Source organism: Phoenix dactylifera, chromosome 3 (assembly GCF_051530095.1).
Source record: "Phoenix dactylifera cultivar Ajwa chromosome 3, Ajwa_hap1_PhDact_Kaust_v1.1, whole genome shotgun sequence".
In the NCBI taxonomy this organism is placed as follows: Eukaryota; Viridiplantae; Streptophyta; class Magnoliopsida; order Arecales; family Arecaceae; genus Phoenix; species Phoenix dactylifera.
In genome coordinates, this window is record NC_143192.1 from 56,413,934 (window position 1) to 56,430,813 (window position 16,880).

The following is a 16,880-nucleotide window of genomic DNA, read 5'->3' on the forward strand; positions in this document are numbered from 1 at the left end:
GGGTAGAAGGTTATATTATATCAGATGAGGTTTAGAGCAGGGCATGCCATTAACTGTACCTGACCCCAACCTATTTCGGATATTATATCTAAATCCCATCCCCGTGTATGAGTTTAAATGGATCCGTCCTATTTGGATGAACCGATGAGTTGGCTAAAATTGACCCCAAATCCAATCAAGGCCAATTAGGAGAAGAGATGCAGGTCTTAATTGTAGTCCACTGGAGTGCACGATCCATCCTCGACCCACCATCCTTAACTGGATCCAAATAAAGCCCCCGCGGCCCACCTGAGAGCCTCACCAAGACAATTCTCCGACACCAAGCCTCCCCCTCTGCCATAACCGACGCGGCAGCCGGAGCGAACACCCGAGATTGATCTATCACCACCACCGCGACGATGGCGGCGGACCTGGCCGGTGGCGGCGGAGGAGGAGCGGCGGCAGCGGACCCCGACGGCCCCGACGGCGTCCGCATGACGTGGAACGCGTGGCCCCGATCCAAGGTGGAGGCGAGCAAGTGCGTGATCCCCGTGGCGGCGTGCATCGCCCCGATCCGGGCCTCTCCCTCCCTCCTCGTCCTCCCCTACGCGCCGCTCCGGTGCAAGCCCCCCTGCGCCGCGGTCCTCAACCCCTTCGCCCGCGTCGACTTCGCCGCCAGGATCTGGATCTGCCCCATCTGCTTCTCCCGCAACCACTTTCCCCCACACTACGCCGCCATCAGCGAGACCAACGTCCCCGGCGAGCTCTATCCCCAGTGCACCACCGTAGAGTACGCTCCCCCGCCCCATGACGCCGCCGCCGCCGCTGCCGCCGCTGCCGCCGCCGTCCCAGCCCCCATCTTCCTCTTCGTCCTCGACACCTGCCTCATCGAGGAGGAGCTGGGATTCGTCAAGTCCGCCATGCGCCGCGCCCTCGGCCTCCTCCCTGACCACGCCCTCGTCGGCCTCGTTACCTTCGGCACGCAGGTCCACCTCCACGAGCTCGGCTTTTCCGATCTGTCGAAGATTTACGTCTTCCGCGGCACCAAGGAGATATCTAAGGAGCAGATCTTGGATCAGCTCGGCCTCTTCTCTGCCGGTATTCGCCCCGGTGCTGCCGGCCCCCCTGGGTATCCCAAGGCGGGGCTCCAGGCCAACGGATTGCATCCTTCTGGGTCTGTCAACAGGTTCCTGCTCCCGGCCTCCGATTGTGAATATACCCTCAATGCGGTGAGGTTCTTATTTTATATCCCTTCCCAACAATTGACTGTTGTTTGGCTGATTGATATCTCCGTGCGTGGGTCTGCAGGCCCCAGGAAATGATTCCCGAGCGCTCTTTTTATTTATATCCCCGTAAAAAAAAAATTCTTAGAAAAGGACTGGTTTTGCCGTTTATTGCAGTTGTTAGATGAGCTCCAGACGGATCAGTGGCCGGTGGAAGCTGGAAACCGGTCTCGCCGTTGCACGGGGGTTGCTCTCAGTGTTGCAGCTGGCTTACTCGGAGCTTGCATGCCTGGCACTGGGGCTCGCATCATAGCTTTGGTTGGCGGGCCGTGTACTGAAGGCCCTGGAATGGTAATTGTTCCTAGTTTCCTTGATGCAGTTTATTATCGAATCTTGATGTTTGGACACTTAGATTCCTTGCATGTGGAATAATCAAATTTATTCTTGAGTTACCCTAGTCTGGAGCTCTGGATAATTGTGACATGCTACTTCCTTTTCAATACTTTCCATTTGCAATGCTAGAAGTCATGTGGTTGGAACAAAATTTTAAAGACCTTGCAACAGTTATCCTTCGTGTCTTTTAATCCTTTTATTCTGGGATTTCAATTGATGACTTTTTTTTCATCTGTATGTTTACTTGAGAATGTCCTTTCTGGTGAACGAGGTATGTTATGGAGTGGGCTGCAAATATGCCCTTACATTTTGGGATGATGGCTTGATTTTGTAGCATATGCAATGGAACTTCATGCTGTGATGTAGCAGGCAGAATGCTTAGCACATTTGGCATTCATAGTGCTGCCAAGATAGGCTATATATCCACTTTCCATGATATTATGAATAAAATTGTTAGTGGAATCGGTTAAAATTCATTACTCAGCTTTGACTGATCTATGCTATTGTAGCATGCTAGCTAATAATGGGTAATAGGGATTTTATATCAGGGTACTTATAATTTTCTTATTTCTTTTTGTATCTTGTGCTGTAAATTAAGCCTTCGGTACTTTACAACTTGCATGTGCAATATAGTAAGAGATATGGGGTTGAGCTTTTAATGAGACAACTAAGTCTGCAATGTGAATTTCTGATGATCTATGATTGTGAATTGCAATAATATGCATTTGGATGTGAAATGATCATCAATGAAAATTAGTTGTTATTGTAATGGGTTATACTCAAAGTATTATTTTAATTAAAACATGATATCATGGCCTTTATATATGCAGGGCTAGGTCACCTCCGTAAATTAAAATGCAATACTTAAGGTATATATTAGCTTATGGTGTAATCAATTTCTTTATTTTGGATCTAGTTATAGTACTAACTTTTAGGGGTCATATCTTGAGGCTTGAGATGAAATTTTATCTCTCCAATATACAATTCAGTACCCATTTTGGGCATGCTAGAAGCACCAAACGTGATTGTTTATGCCAAGTTCGTTGGGGTCTGCGTATGTTATGATGGGAGATGAAACATACATCCAATTTGTTGTTTCTTTGCTCATAAATTTAGGTCCTGCTTAGCTTTGCTTTTATTTTTGTTTCCTATTTTTAAGATAGAAACATAGAAATTGAGATAAACAAGCATGTTCAATGCTATTGTTTCCTTTTTTTAAAAAAAATTCAAAGTCATTTCTATTATTTCTAGAAAAATAAAAATAAAAATTCTTATTTTCAATACTTTCAAAAATAAGAAACTCATATTTTTTATTTTCACTACCGATACCACCACCAACACCGTCGTTGTCTTCACCACCACTGCCTTTTGTCGCCTCTATAATCATTGTCACTATTTCCATCACCAACATTACCATTGCTGCCACCATTACCACTACTGCCACCATCCTTGCCATTAACATCACTGCCACTACCACCACTATCATTTTTTATGTTTAAAAATAGTTGACCATATTAAATATGTTTATATTTTTAAAAACTTAGAAAATAGTTCAGAAGAAGAATTTCCATTTTGTTATTTTAAAAATAAAAAAAAGAAATGATGCCAAATGCTACCTTAATTTGCAGATCTAGACTGTTATTGTTGACAAAAGCTAGGATAAGCATGGTTTTTAGGGTTAAAGTTATTGCGGTTCATATAAGTAGGGGCGAAGCCATCCTGATTAGATTGAAGGTGATTCATGAAAAGCTAATTAGTGTACCCCCACCTTTTTTCCTACTTCATGTATCATGGATTTCATGCTTTGATCTAGGTATGTGTGCGCTTAGGTATTGTGCCTATGATTGTTCAACCCAATCTATCTTTTGTCTCATTTTTATTTAAATCTATTTTTTTTAAAAAAAAATCAATATCATGTGCAAATACATTTAATAAATCTCAATCTAAATATATATTACCTAGCATTAATTTAGTAGGATTCTTAGTTTGGCACATGAGTTTGAATGATCTCTTCAAATATTTTTGGTCTTTAGTCACAAGACATGGACTTGATGTCATAAGAAGAGGACGACTAGGCCTATGCATCAGCCAGGTTCAAGTCGGAAGACATGATATCAACAAAGATTTGGCTGACTCGAGCTGAGCCCGATCCTGAGCTGAAGATAAAGTCCTACAACTCTGGTACAACTTGACTGGCCTGAGAATTCCTAAATTCATTGCAATATCAAAATGGTGAGGGAAGGTGGAAGAGGAGCGATTAGGACCAATGGCCATGGTGTAGCATTGAAGGGAAGGAAGAAACAAAGGGATAAGGAAGGGTGGGGGGATTGAAGGGATAAGGAAGAATGAGATGGTTGGTATTGGGTTTCAGCAATGGTGGCTGTGATGGAAAGTTAGGGAGAGGCAGAAGGGGTGTACCTGTTGGGGATTGTTAGAGCAGTCAGCAGGCAACGGAGTGGGGAGGTGATAACGGTAGTGATACTGGGTGTCAAGTGGCGAGGCAGGAGGAAGGGAGAATAGGAGTCCACGGGTGATTTGGGATTAGAGTGAGGGTTGGACTCCTATAATATTTAGAGTGGGATTAAAGAAACACTTTGTTATTTTCATGTGAGATCTTCAAAATTACAATATTGAAAAATCAACCTTTATATTTTTGTATCTTGTTCTTTTCCTCTTGCTAAATCAGACATTCTGCTGCATATTTGAATTTAAGTCTTTTGTCTGTGTCCAGACAACATCCATGTTAAAGTTCTTCTTGTTTTTGCGCTTTATTTCATTCATTTTCCAGTTTTAGTTCGTATTATGGTTAAAGTTGGTTAGGATTTTTGGTTCTCTTTAACTGTTTGTGAGTTAGTATTGCTTATCTAATAAAAGATTCAAACTATGATGCATTTTTTTTAGAGTTTAAGAAATGATGCCTTCATATTACAAGTGCAAGCATGCCTTCTCAGTTTCAGATTGATTGGAGAACAAAGTCAGTTATTTCAATTTCATGATGGTCGCATGTTTTTCCCTTCTCCTTCTTGAGGTGGATTCCTCATGTACCATAGAGCTTAGCAGATATTTCACTGGATGAGCTAGCTTTGTTATTATATATCCACATGATTTTTTTACCAATGTATACTTTTATATTTAAAGATGCTACAAAAGAAGGCCTCTTGTATATGCCTAACACTAAGAAACATACTATTATTTCCAATTTTTTACCTCAGATATTATTTTGTATGTTGCTGTTGTCTAGTCCTTTATAACATTTGGGGCCCAATTCATTTGTAATTTGCAGATTGTCTCAAAAGATTTGTCAGAGCCAGTGCGTTCACATAAAGATCTTGACAAAGATGCAGCTCCGCATTTCCACAAAGCTGTTAAATTTTATGATAATCTTGCCAAACAGCTGGTTAACCAGGGCCATGTGTTGGACCTTTTTGCTTCTGCACTTGATCAGGTTTGTGTAACCTTTGATTCCTTCAGCAGTTCGTTTCCAAAAATTTTTATACATAAGATAACATGTTCACATATTTCTTTGATGAATTTGGCTCTGTGATGAATATTACTGTTGGTCCTATGTTATAGGAATATACTGATATCATGTTAGCTTAAAACAGTGTGCAATGCTAGAAAATTGAAGGGTTGAACCAGAGTGCTAACCTATGTGATTGTACTTACTGATGGATGCTGGACAGGATAGCTGATAAAAAGCTGCTAATCTGTAATGACAATGAGAACTTACGCATTTAGAAGGTTCTTTTTTGGCTGAACTGCCGAACATGGCATCATCGTCCAATTTCATTTATTTGTGCACATGCCAATGGTCTATTTCATAGGTGAAAATGTTAAAAATAACCATGTGAAAAGTCTAGGATCAGGGCTGCAAGTGGGTTGGCTGGCTTTTGAATGGATGCAACTCAAATCCAATCCATATTTGAATTGGGTTAAAAAATTGAAACCAAGCCTAATTCATTCTGGTTCAGGTCAGATCGGATTGGGCTTATGATTTTTTTTTTTAATCGATCCATGGAGTTTTGGATCGAAACAGGTCAAGGATATTACAAATGCAAACCATGGTAAACCTATACAATTTATATCATAAACATATAATGCAATACAAATATCAATGAACAACGTGTCGACATTATCAAACACCTATTCTGTATAACACTTGATTGACAACCATATATAAATTATAATCAACAACACTGAATAATTACTACCTATAATAAATTTAAGAATAATTTCTTAAATTCAGGAGGTTTGTGAATATATAGTGTATTAATTTCAGGTTGGTTCGAATTTGGATTGGGGCACTTAGTGATTTATGTCTAATCCATGCTCAAAACAGGTCATATTTTTCCCACGATGCCTTCTCTGAATAACTCCTGTTTGGATAGGACCATATTTTTTTTGGACGTGTTCCTGATTGGAAGCAGGTCAATCCAATCCATGTGCAGCCCTATCTAGGCCAGATGTAGAAAGTCTGGATCCTTTTTGGCTGAACTAGATTAGAAACTCAAACTTATAAAAAGAATACGATGATTTAATTTAAGGGTAGCGGTATTTGATGTGAAGAAGGAGAATGTAAGCAGGCTTTGGATTTCTGTATAGATTTAGTTAAAGGTTTTGGCATATGATGATGAAGAATTCTGCAGGGTTGAAAAATGCTTATATGTGGGGGGCATAGATTTAATATTATCTGTCTCATTTCATATGAGGATGTCTCAGTTATGGGAAGTTAAAATAGCCTGCTAGCTAGTTGGTTGAACTATACCAGATTGTGTCTAAATCTTTTCTGAAGAAATCTAGTTGGAGTTTAGGCTTCTGAATTTAATGGACCACCGTGCTTTTTGCGGGGGCAATCTTGGCTGATAATTTATCGAATGTTTGTAACGACATGGAGGCTTGTCATTTTGTAGAGAATACCTGAAGTTCTTTGAAAGATTGATTTGGAAAATCAACTTATAACATTAACTACAGGAATGCATATTATGTGGATATAATAATGGGTTTTGGGATCTAATGGATTTTGTTGATTTAGAGGTTGTGCCATTGTGACATGACTCACCTGTTCTTATTAATTAATTTTCTGATTAGGCTTTGGCATTGGCTGGGCCTGGCTATAAACGAGAATAAAGCACCATTGGGCTGGTCTGAGCTATGTTTGACCCAATCTTGGACCTAGTCCTGTCAGCCTTATTCTAGTTTGGTGATTAAATTTCATCCCTGGGTGACCGAGGCCGAGCTCAACACAATCAACCCATCTCTCAGGGTTCCAGCATGGTAGCATTGCTGCACGTTCTCTCTCTCCTTTTTTTTAGGGGGCGTGGGCGGGGGGAGAGGGAGAGACGGAGGGAGGGCAAGGGGAAGACAGGTGGGAAAAATGGCTGGAAGAAAGAGGGGTGAAGTGGACAGAGAGGGAAAAGCATGGAGCAAAATGTAGAGAAAATTGGGAAAACACAATGGACACAAGGGGGTTTTACAGTTTATGCTATAATTCCTATATATAACTAATATATGGTAGATTTTATAGCTGCACTGGGCAGGTCAAGGTAAATTTTGATCGAATCAAACCTGACCAGAAAAGTGGTCTGGCCCTTGATTTCTAGATCCAACCCAACCTGATGTGCTTCAAGTTTGTGCCGAGGCCTGCTCATTTACTGGCTGGGAAGCTTGGCCCTAGGGTGCGCGGGTTTACTCTCTTATTCTATCTCTATCTCTATATGTGTGCGCACAAGCATGCATGCATGTGTAGTACGTGTATGAGTATGTACGTATTTATTAAAGCAAGGGGACCCTTTTTTGGATGTTCTGATGCATGTAAGTCAACTAAGTCATGTGCCTCTATTATGTATTCTATTCACCCTGGTAACTTGCTTAAAATATTTTGAAGTTACTTTTAGGAATTGTAAGAATCATGTCCAAACTTTCCTTTCTGTTTTGACTATTATTTGCCACTTGCTGACCATATATACACATGTAACTTAAACGCCTGGTGGCTTGTAGATTTCTGACCATATATGCATATAATTGACTTTGATTAACCATGCCTGACCTTGTTGGTAATAGCTCTCCATGCGTCTCTCTCATTTCCTGGACCCCGTCATCTGTTTGAAGTTGGAAATTACCCTTTAGGATGCCACTTCCGTTGAGCTCGATTTGAAGTTCTGACATTTCTTACATTTATATGCCATTAATTGACCTTGAGTTACAGTAAATGGGGTAACAAATCATAAGAAAGATCTTTTGCATCATATTAAAGAAATTATTTTTGGGGCACATACAATTGCGCAACACTGTGGAACCATGCAGCACCAACTTGAAAGTCTGCGACTTTGCAGTCTTGCCTTTATGCAACTTTGCAATCTTCACCTGTTCTTTTTATTTGAGGTCAGTATACATAGATTAAAAATTACATTTATGCAAGCATGCAAATGCTAAATTGTAATGTGAGTCTAAATGATTGAGACTGCTAAATTAATTGGCTGATTGGCTGACATATAAAGTGAGCCCCTCTTATCTTATGATTTTCAGAAAAGCACACATGCACAGAGAGGGAGAGAGAGAGAGAGAGAGAGAGAGAGAGAGAGAGAGAGAGAGAGAGAGAGATTCAATCAGTGATCTTCTCCTTTATCTAAAATTTGTCCACATCACTTTGTTAGAAAGTTTGCTGCTTTTGATTTATTGGACTGCTGCATAACTAAATAAAGATAATACATTTCTTATGTTCTGTGGAATGACTTTTTACCGTCATATTTATATCCAGGTTGGAGTTGCAGAAATGAAAGTTGCTGTTGAAAGAACAGGTGGTCTTGTTGTTCTGGCTGAAAGTTTTGGACACCCAGTCTTCAAAGACTCTTTCAAGCGAATTTTTGAGGATGGCGAACAATCCCTTGGTCTTTCTTTTAAGTGAGTTCCGCTGCATTGCCTGTCGGTGATGTGTTAGTCAGACAGGGTCTTTCCTAGCTTTATGCACTGGGAATTAATTTGATATTGTTATATATACTGGCTGTGAAGATTGTATAATTCACTCCACATGCATAAGCTTAAAGTGTTATCCCTTCAGTATGGTGTCTGCTTTGTGTACCCCAAGGTGTAAAATCTCATAAATATTGGTCCTATACTGGCTTGTACATACCTTATTGGCCATTAGCCAGTAGTATAGGATCATATGCATTGGAACTGGGCAAACCAGGCCTGTATCATGCGATACTGATCCTGTACCGCTTGGTATGCTTAAATTTCTTTTTTGCTTATTTGCACCAAGGCATATTGCCTTTGTCTTGAGGACCATACCATACTTGTCAGCTACTGATTCTCGAGATTTGAATCTTCGGTGTATCCTGCCCAGTCCTTTGTCCTAAAAAAATTGAGTTATGCAAACAAAAGTTGCTCTGTGAAATTCTCTATGCCATCTCTATCTGAGTTTTCTTTATTCTATTCCCATTATCTATATGTTTATGGCCTAATCAATACAATCTCCTGCTTGCACATGTCAAAATTGGTTATCCTTTATTTATGTTCAAACCTTCTTATAATGTATTCTTTCTATCTTCTCTCTTTCTTCCCCCCTCTCAGAGTTTTAACTATTGATGCACCTGGAAGATTTTCTATATTATATTATTGTTCTTGTCTATGCTTATTGGCTGTCACTGCCAATGCTTGTGTAAAATGGTAACTGTTGTCACCAATCTTAGACTTATTGACTTTCTAGCAGAGCAGATTAATTGCGCCACAAACTATATATTATAACTTTCTGCGGAAATCTTATCTATCTTTCTTCAATAAAATCTGATTTTTTAAAGCTATTTTCTGAAAATTATAGGAATTGAGAATGCTATAGTGTTTTAAAGGCATTAGATCAGCCCCAGATTGATGAGTTTTGTATTTGGTTTTTGTTTTCCTTTTCTTTCTTGATAAATAAATTTGTTTTTATTATCATTCAACAGTGCAAAATCAGACGCTCTTTCTATTGAGATAATATGCTTACTGGACATCCTGCAATTCTTCTTATGGATTATGGAAAGGATTTAACTCACTTCTAGGTACATATCGATGCTGGAATGATAAAAGTGATACCTATTCATGTTCTCTTATAAATAGATATCCAAAAACAAACTAAAGGCTGAGTAAATCACATGGTTTACATTTTGTTCGATATTCATGCAAAATTCTATTAATAATCGGTATTCTCAGATTTTTTTTTTTGCCAGCATTATTTAGTTTTTGAGAAGATTTGCCAGGATTATTATTGTACTTCACTATATGGAAAGTGTTGTTCATTTTCAGGGTTATGGCTGCTATTTCTTTGCCATTTTTCTTAATCATCTATTCACTTGGTGACTCTGTTGCTCATGTGCATATCCTATGGTGGTGGCATATATGTATGAATGCTGAGTGTTACTTTTTCATTCCAGTGGTACGCTTGAGATCAATTGTTCCAAGGACATCAAAATTCAGGGAGCTATCGGACCGTGTACATCTTTGGAAAAGGTTTGCCCGATTTTAAGTCTTAATGCTTCTGGATGATGTCATAGACTTTATATTATCACTTTTGTCTAATCAATGTATTGCTGACTGTTGTGAGTTGTGACACTTGCAGAAAGGAGCTCTTTGTGCTGATACAGTCATAGGTCAGGGGAACACGACTTCATGGAGGATGTGTGGTCTTGATAGGAGTACTTGTTTGACTGTCTTTTTTGATATATCACCAAGTGAACGGTCAAGCCAACCAGGAATTCCAAATCCACAATTATATATACAGTTTTTAACAAAGTATAATACAGCCTCTATTTTGATTCTCTCTTTTGGGATTTTTCTTCTGTCATGGTGGATGATATTAGTTAAAGATATAATGGTCATTTTCCTGCAGCTATCAGAATCCTGAAGGTCAGATGAGGCTACGAGTTACAACTATCACTAGGAAATGGGTGGATGGTTCTGCCAATACGGAAGTTAGTTATGACATGTTATTTTTCTTTTGTTATATTTCTCTGATTGTACATCAGAAAATCTATAATAGTTGAGTCTTGTTTTAAAGTTTATGCAAGCCCAGCTTGCTATATATGCTATAGAGCTTGTAATTCTTATCTGTGCTTTTTAAATCATCATCATGATATGCTTGATTTCCATATTGAAGAATACTTTATCTTGGATGTAAAGAATATTGGAGATATACGCATCCTAATTAAATTAACACAGCAGCCAACATGTGGGTGAGGGATGGGCCTGGGAACATGGTTGCAGGAGGTCGGATGGGGGTGGGTTTTTTCATGAGGAATGTCCCCCAGTAGTGGCCTGTGAGGACATTGCAAAGGCAAGACAAAGATAAGGGTCTAGAAGAGAGGAGAGTAAGGGGGTTATTATTAGAGTTTGCTTAGAATTGTATATTGATCAATGTGCACTCTTTTGTTTTTAGATTTACTACTGTATTTATTGTATTAGAGAGAGAAAGAGAGGAGGATTGTTAATTTAAATGAAAAGTGTTTTGTCGATATAGATGCATGTGTACATATATTCAGTTTTGGATTTGTGGTTGGGGTCACATCTGTGTCAAGGGTGGCCAATTCTTCCCCTGGAATCATTTGGGTCTTGCTACGTAGGTGTGCTTTAAGTCTGCTTTTCCTTAGCTTAAGCTGGGCCTGAAAGTATACTTACTCATTTTGTCTCACGTCAGCCTGGTGGCCCATTCGTAGTATTAGCTGCCTGCAGTAAAAAGTTATGCTCAACCTTTCTTGGAGGTTTTGCTGAACTACAATCCTTTGCATTGCAAATTTGATTTAGTAACACAGTCTTAAGCAATGGAGAGTTTAGTTGACATGCCCTTTAGTTTGTGTGTTTTTGGGCCATTTCTTGCTTTATTAAAGTGCTGCATCTTTGATGTGTCGATCAAACTTGTACATGGATCTGCATTACATACAAGCAAGTTTGTTGCTTGCATGATTATGTAATGTTAAAAAGGGTTTTTCTAGGAAGTTTTGCAAGACTTCGGGACAAGTAAATGACATCAAGTTCCAAGGTTGCATAACTGTTTACTTTTCAGCTAGCCTTCTAGAGCATCTTTACATGTCTATCAAGAATAGGCCTCTCCATTAGCCATTCTTATCTTACCATTGAAATACATATTACAGTTATGATTACTTGTTTTCTTATGTGAAAAATTACTGCATGTGCAGGAATTGGTTGAAGGGTTTGACCAGGAAACCGCAGCTGTTGTTTTAGCAAGATATATATCCTTGAAGATGGAGATGGAGGTAAACTGCTGATTTCACTAGATATGTTTGCATACTTTTTAACACAAGACACTTCCCAAAAAATCAACATAGGGTGTTGTGCATGTAAAATTCAATTTTTATATTATATTTTAAGATGTTCATTATCAGCAACAATTTGGGTGCATCAACAAATGTTCTGTATTTCCCTAATATCCACAACATTTTGTTCATGAAGTTATGCTCTAATTTTCCAGATTTTTTCACTAATGGTTTTGTATCTGTATATTTATCGACCTAGAACTCCATTACCTTATTTCCTTGCAAAGTTTGCAAAACCAGACTAGGTAGGTTCTAGTTTGTATGGTGAACAAAATATTGAAAAGAATATTTTATAGATGGTACTTGCACTTTCCACTAAAGATTACTTGTGCTTGGCCCTCTGCAAATCATGTGGGTCTTACATAGTCATTGTGACTTGTCTGCTTTTCCAGGAAGAGTTTGATGCAACAAGATGGTTGGACAGATCTCTCATCCGCCTTTGCTCGCGATTTGGTGATTATAGAAAAGATGATCCTGCTTCATTTACTTTGCATCCAAATTTCTCAATATTTCCACAATTTATGTTTAATCTTCGGCGATCGCAATTTGTACAGGTAAAAAATTGTATAATTACTATGAACTTTGATAACTGTTCGATACAATGTTCTTGAAGTACTGACTTTCTTGCACTGCAGGTTTTTAACAATAGTCCGGATGAGACTGCGTATTTCCGTATGTTGTTGAATCGGGAGAGCATTACCAATTCTGTTGTCATGATTCAGCCTTCACTGCTTTCATATTCTTTTAATTCACCACCGGCTCCTGCATTGTTGGATGTAGCATCTATATCAGCGGACCATATACTGCTGCTAGATGCCTATTTTAGTGTTGTTATTTTTCATGGTATGACAATTGCTCAATGGCGCAACATGGGCTACCAGAATCAGCCAGAGCATCAGGTAAATTGGTGGTGGTCACCATCTTGTGTACTTCTTTGTACTGGAATTCTGGTGCATAATGTATCTGAGTTACAATTGGATTAGTTGGACGTTGCGTGGTGTTAAATTTTGCTTTATGGTCACCATCTGTAAATTCATAACTGCTTCTTGTCATGTTAAAGATGTTGACTTTCAGCAGTCATCGTAGAATCTTATAGCTTAAGTTTGTTGATATAATGATTTACGAGAACTGATGGCTGTACCACTGTCAATTTAATCGCAAAAGTTGGGTGCTAGAACCCTGCATAAATCAACAAATCTCAAAACCCACTCCACCTATGGTCAAATCAAATGGTCATAAATCCTAGCAGTTAAAGAAACCATAATGTAAAACAGAAGACTTCTCATATGGACAATAATTACACAATATGGACAGCCCATAACCTAATATTTGCCTCTAAAACCTTCCACTAATGTTCCCCAAAGACTTCATTTCTATTCGTAAAATTGAGGTATTCATTTTTGTGCCATGATTATCAACAGTTAGCTTGAGCTGCCATCTTCTTATCACCTGTTCTTTCCAGTCTTCATGGATGTATTAGTGAGCAGCTTCTACATCTCAGTCATAAGTGAAGTTGCCTGTTTATGCAACTCTGCGTAGTTGTTTTCCACCAAGATTTGATAAAGGGGGCCTGTCAACATTAGCATGCATTGTTGATTTGTTAATGCCCTGACAAGACATCATTCAACCTGTGTCATGCATTTGATTTTTCCCTTTGAATATATTCAAATCATGCTTCCGATAACTTTAAAGTTGTCTTTGTTAACAGAGCATTCATTGACTGCTACTCTACTTCGTCTTTGTCAAAAGGTTGGAAAGTCAAAGATGTACTTTGGTTTAGTGAGAGTGTGGAGACTTTGGTAACTCTTTTGTTCCAAAAGTCTCACATGAGCCATTCTGGGTTTACCAACAATTGTTGCATATTGTTAGAAACAAGGATTGCCGGAGTTAGGGAACTAGTATGACCTTGTCTAGTACTTCAGTTGACTACAAACATGTTTATCTGTTAGCCTTCTGTTGTATTGGTGTATTTTTAGTCTCTCTTTCCTTTTGTTCACCTTATTTGAACTCAAAATGGTTGTTTATTCTATCTGGAGGGAATACTAAAATAGGTTATTACTAGCTGGTGTAAATATTTCCTTTGCTTTACAAAATTTTAAAACCTTTATTTTCCTATAGTAGAAGTGTACTTAATTGTTATTAGACTCCTCATGGTCATTGATCACTCTATCCTGTTCAGGAGGAGTAGTAAACCATGAAGCTGGTGGCTAACAAAAAGGATAAGCTTGTTGGTTATTATTTGTGCTGTATATTGGTGGTTTTCACTAGTTATATGCTAGATCCATCAATCACATTAACAATTTAGTTGTCATATGTGCTTTTATCTTTGAAATTGGTCTGTACTAGTGCGTGCAACTCCTATTCCATTGAATAAATTTGCTCTGCTATGTAACTGTGCATGTTCAGTTCAGTGGAGTTGTTGCGTTAACTTAAATATTATATAATATATGTGTGCATGCGTGTATGTGTGTTGATATCTGGATCCTCACTGGGTTTCTTCTTTTCCAGTGAATCATTTTAAATATAGAGTTTACATGTTGACCTGTAAAAATGGATGCCTGGTTAGGAGATGAAAGCTCTTGATTTAGAGACAATTTTTACGGTTGCTAGGGTTCATGAGGCTATCAAGTTTTCTTTTAAAGATGGTAAACTTGCTGTCATCAAATGAGTTTTCAGGGATAATTTTCTTGTACTTTGTTGTGCGATCTACAGGCCTTTGCTCAACTATTGCAAGCTCCTCAAGACGATGCACAGATTATCATTAGAGATCGTTTTCCTGTTCCCAGATTAGTTATTTGTGATCAACATGGCTCACAGGTCTGCAATTTTTTTATCTTATTTGGTTTTATCTTTCAATGTGACCGGTGATATTAACTTATTCCTTGCATGTATCTCCAAGATGCATCATTTCTGTGCTTAAATTGATGGACTTGTCTTGTAATTAGTCTTTCTTTGACTGCAATAATCCTTAGTTCAACTTAGGGTTTGATGTATTAGTTTGAAAATAAAAACGTAGATAACTTGTTTCTTGGTGTTAAATAAACTGATGTTTTTCAGATGGTAAGGGAATTCTGGTTTAAGTTTTGATGAGTTGTCATCTAGAAATCATTTTGTTACATATTATTCAGTTCTGAAAAGACCTACTGGGCTTGCCCTACTTCTGATTCTCCTGCTTATAATTGGATGCTCTGCAGGCAAGATTTTTGTTGGCAAAGTTGAACCCATCAGCTACATATAACTCTGCGCATGAGGTGGCTCCAGGCTCGGATGTCATCTTCACAGACGATGTCAGCCTTCAAGTATTCTGTGAACATCTTCAGAGGCTGGCTGTTCAGTCATGAGGACATGCATGCACTATTTGTTCGTTGGTTATCTTATGTGGGTTGAGGTCGTTTCTAGGTTTGAGCTATTCTCTGTTTTCCCAGAGTTCTACACTGCTCGTCATATATTCTCAATATCAAGCCATTTTCCCATTGACAAATAATATTAGTTTGTGCATCAAATTCTTTTTGATTTTGGATGATGCACCGAGCATTCTTAAAGGAACAAAGACTTGAGAGAGCTGGCTGTTTTGCTGTACTTAGTTGAGGGGACGGTTTGAGTCAGTTTGTAAGTTCTATATTGAAGGAATTTATATCTCTTGTATTTGGACCTAAGCTATGATACTTTTTAGGCTGGAATTTTAGAACAATGGCCATGTCTTTTTACTCCCTGCAAGATCGCTCTCTGGTGGATGCCTAAGCTGAAAGTAGGGTGAAGGTGGGGATCACACCGGAACCAACCGAACCATCTGAAACACACTGAATTTTGTGCAGTATGGCAAAAAATGAAGATGCATTATCAATGCATAATTAAGGCAAGGCAGGAGCTATATATTTGCTTGAATGGCTGAATCTCAACAAATTAGAACTTGTAAGATCACCATTGACTTAGAGGTAGGAGCATGTGTTCGAATTCATTGTTAGCTTTGCAATGCAAACTAGTCCAGAAGAGTTTCCCGAAGACGCTGTTGATGGGACACCAAGAAGATTTCTCTTAGAGAGGTTGCTCGCCTACGAGAATGTTTCTCAGAAGAGATAGTGTCCTCTAACGAGGAGATTGATCTTGCTGGCGGACCAATTCTCTCATTGGTAAGTTCCTTACTGAAGTTACCGTGGCTGATTGCTGGAGTCTTTAAGTTGATCCCTCTTTCTGAGGCTCATTCAATTTTCCGGTTCAAGTATGCTGAGGGCGGAGGATGATGGTCCGAGGTCTTTGGGTGGTGGCCGGACAAGTGTTGGCATTGGAGCATTGGCACCCTTATTTTCGTCCTGGGATGGACTTGAGACATAATGCCTTATCTGGGCGAGATTTTTAGAACTCCCTTTGATCTTCGGGATACAATTTTTAGATGATGGTACTGAATTGATTGCCCTGGGAGGATACGCTAGGGCCTGCATTCTTTTGGAGATATAAGTAAGCGTTTGAAGGATATTGTAGCCAAGGGGCGGTTGTTCAAGAAGGATATTGTGGCCAAGGGCACTGAGTGTCTCCATGTCTCTGTAGGAGATGACATTGACTCAGCTAGGGCCTCTTTCAGTTCGCGAAGAAGAGATTCTAAGTGGATGCAGGATCCCCTTTAGAAGGGGTCTTGTTGCTGGAATTTGGACCTGGGGACGGCCGTCGGCTGAGAAGAAGAAGCTTCGGCGAAGGTCGGCAGGTAGTGGTCTGTCGGCGGGCGGCGTCCTCCGTGGAGCCTGCAAAAAGTCGATGGCCGGGGTTTCCGGCGCCGGCCCTCCGATGCCTAAGTCAGAGGGGGCAAATATATAGAGAGAGAGAAAATGCAGGAAAATCAATGTTTCCAGTTCTTTGTTTTTCCGTCCCCCCTCTCTAAAATGGAGGGGTTTTCTTTTTATAGAGGGGTACGGGGTTACCTGTGATGCGACGAGGCGAAGTTGCTGTATGATTAGGCATGTCGTATGAATTAGTGCATGATTGCGTG

At 39.4% G+C, this 16,880-nt stretch overlaps 1 protein-coding gene across 1 annotated transcript; it reads left to right on the top strand.

The window, feature by feature from the left end:
• On the top strand, positions 1-15,616 carry LOC103708383 (protein transport protein SEC23 E-like). The gene is made up of 12 exons (XM_008793279.5): positions 1-1,208; positions 1,380-1,553; positions 4,879-5,040; positions 8,353-8,495; positions 10,004-10,079; positions 10,189-10,361; positions 10,459-10,540; positions 11,762-11,839; positions 12,292-12,453; positions 12,535-12,798; positions 14,612-14,716; positions 15,094-15,616. The coding sequence occupies exons 1-12, from the start codon at positions 399-401 to the stop codon at positions 15,238-15,240; spliced, it is 2,376 nt and encodes a 791-aa protein (XP_008791501.1). The 5' UTR covers positions 1-398; the 3' UTR covers positions 15,241-15,616.
• The last annotated feature ends 1,264 nt before the right edge of the window (positions 15,617-16,880 follow it).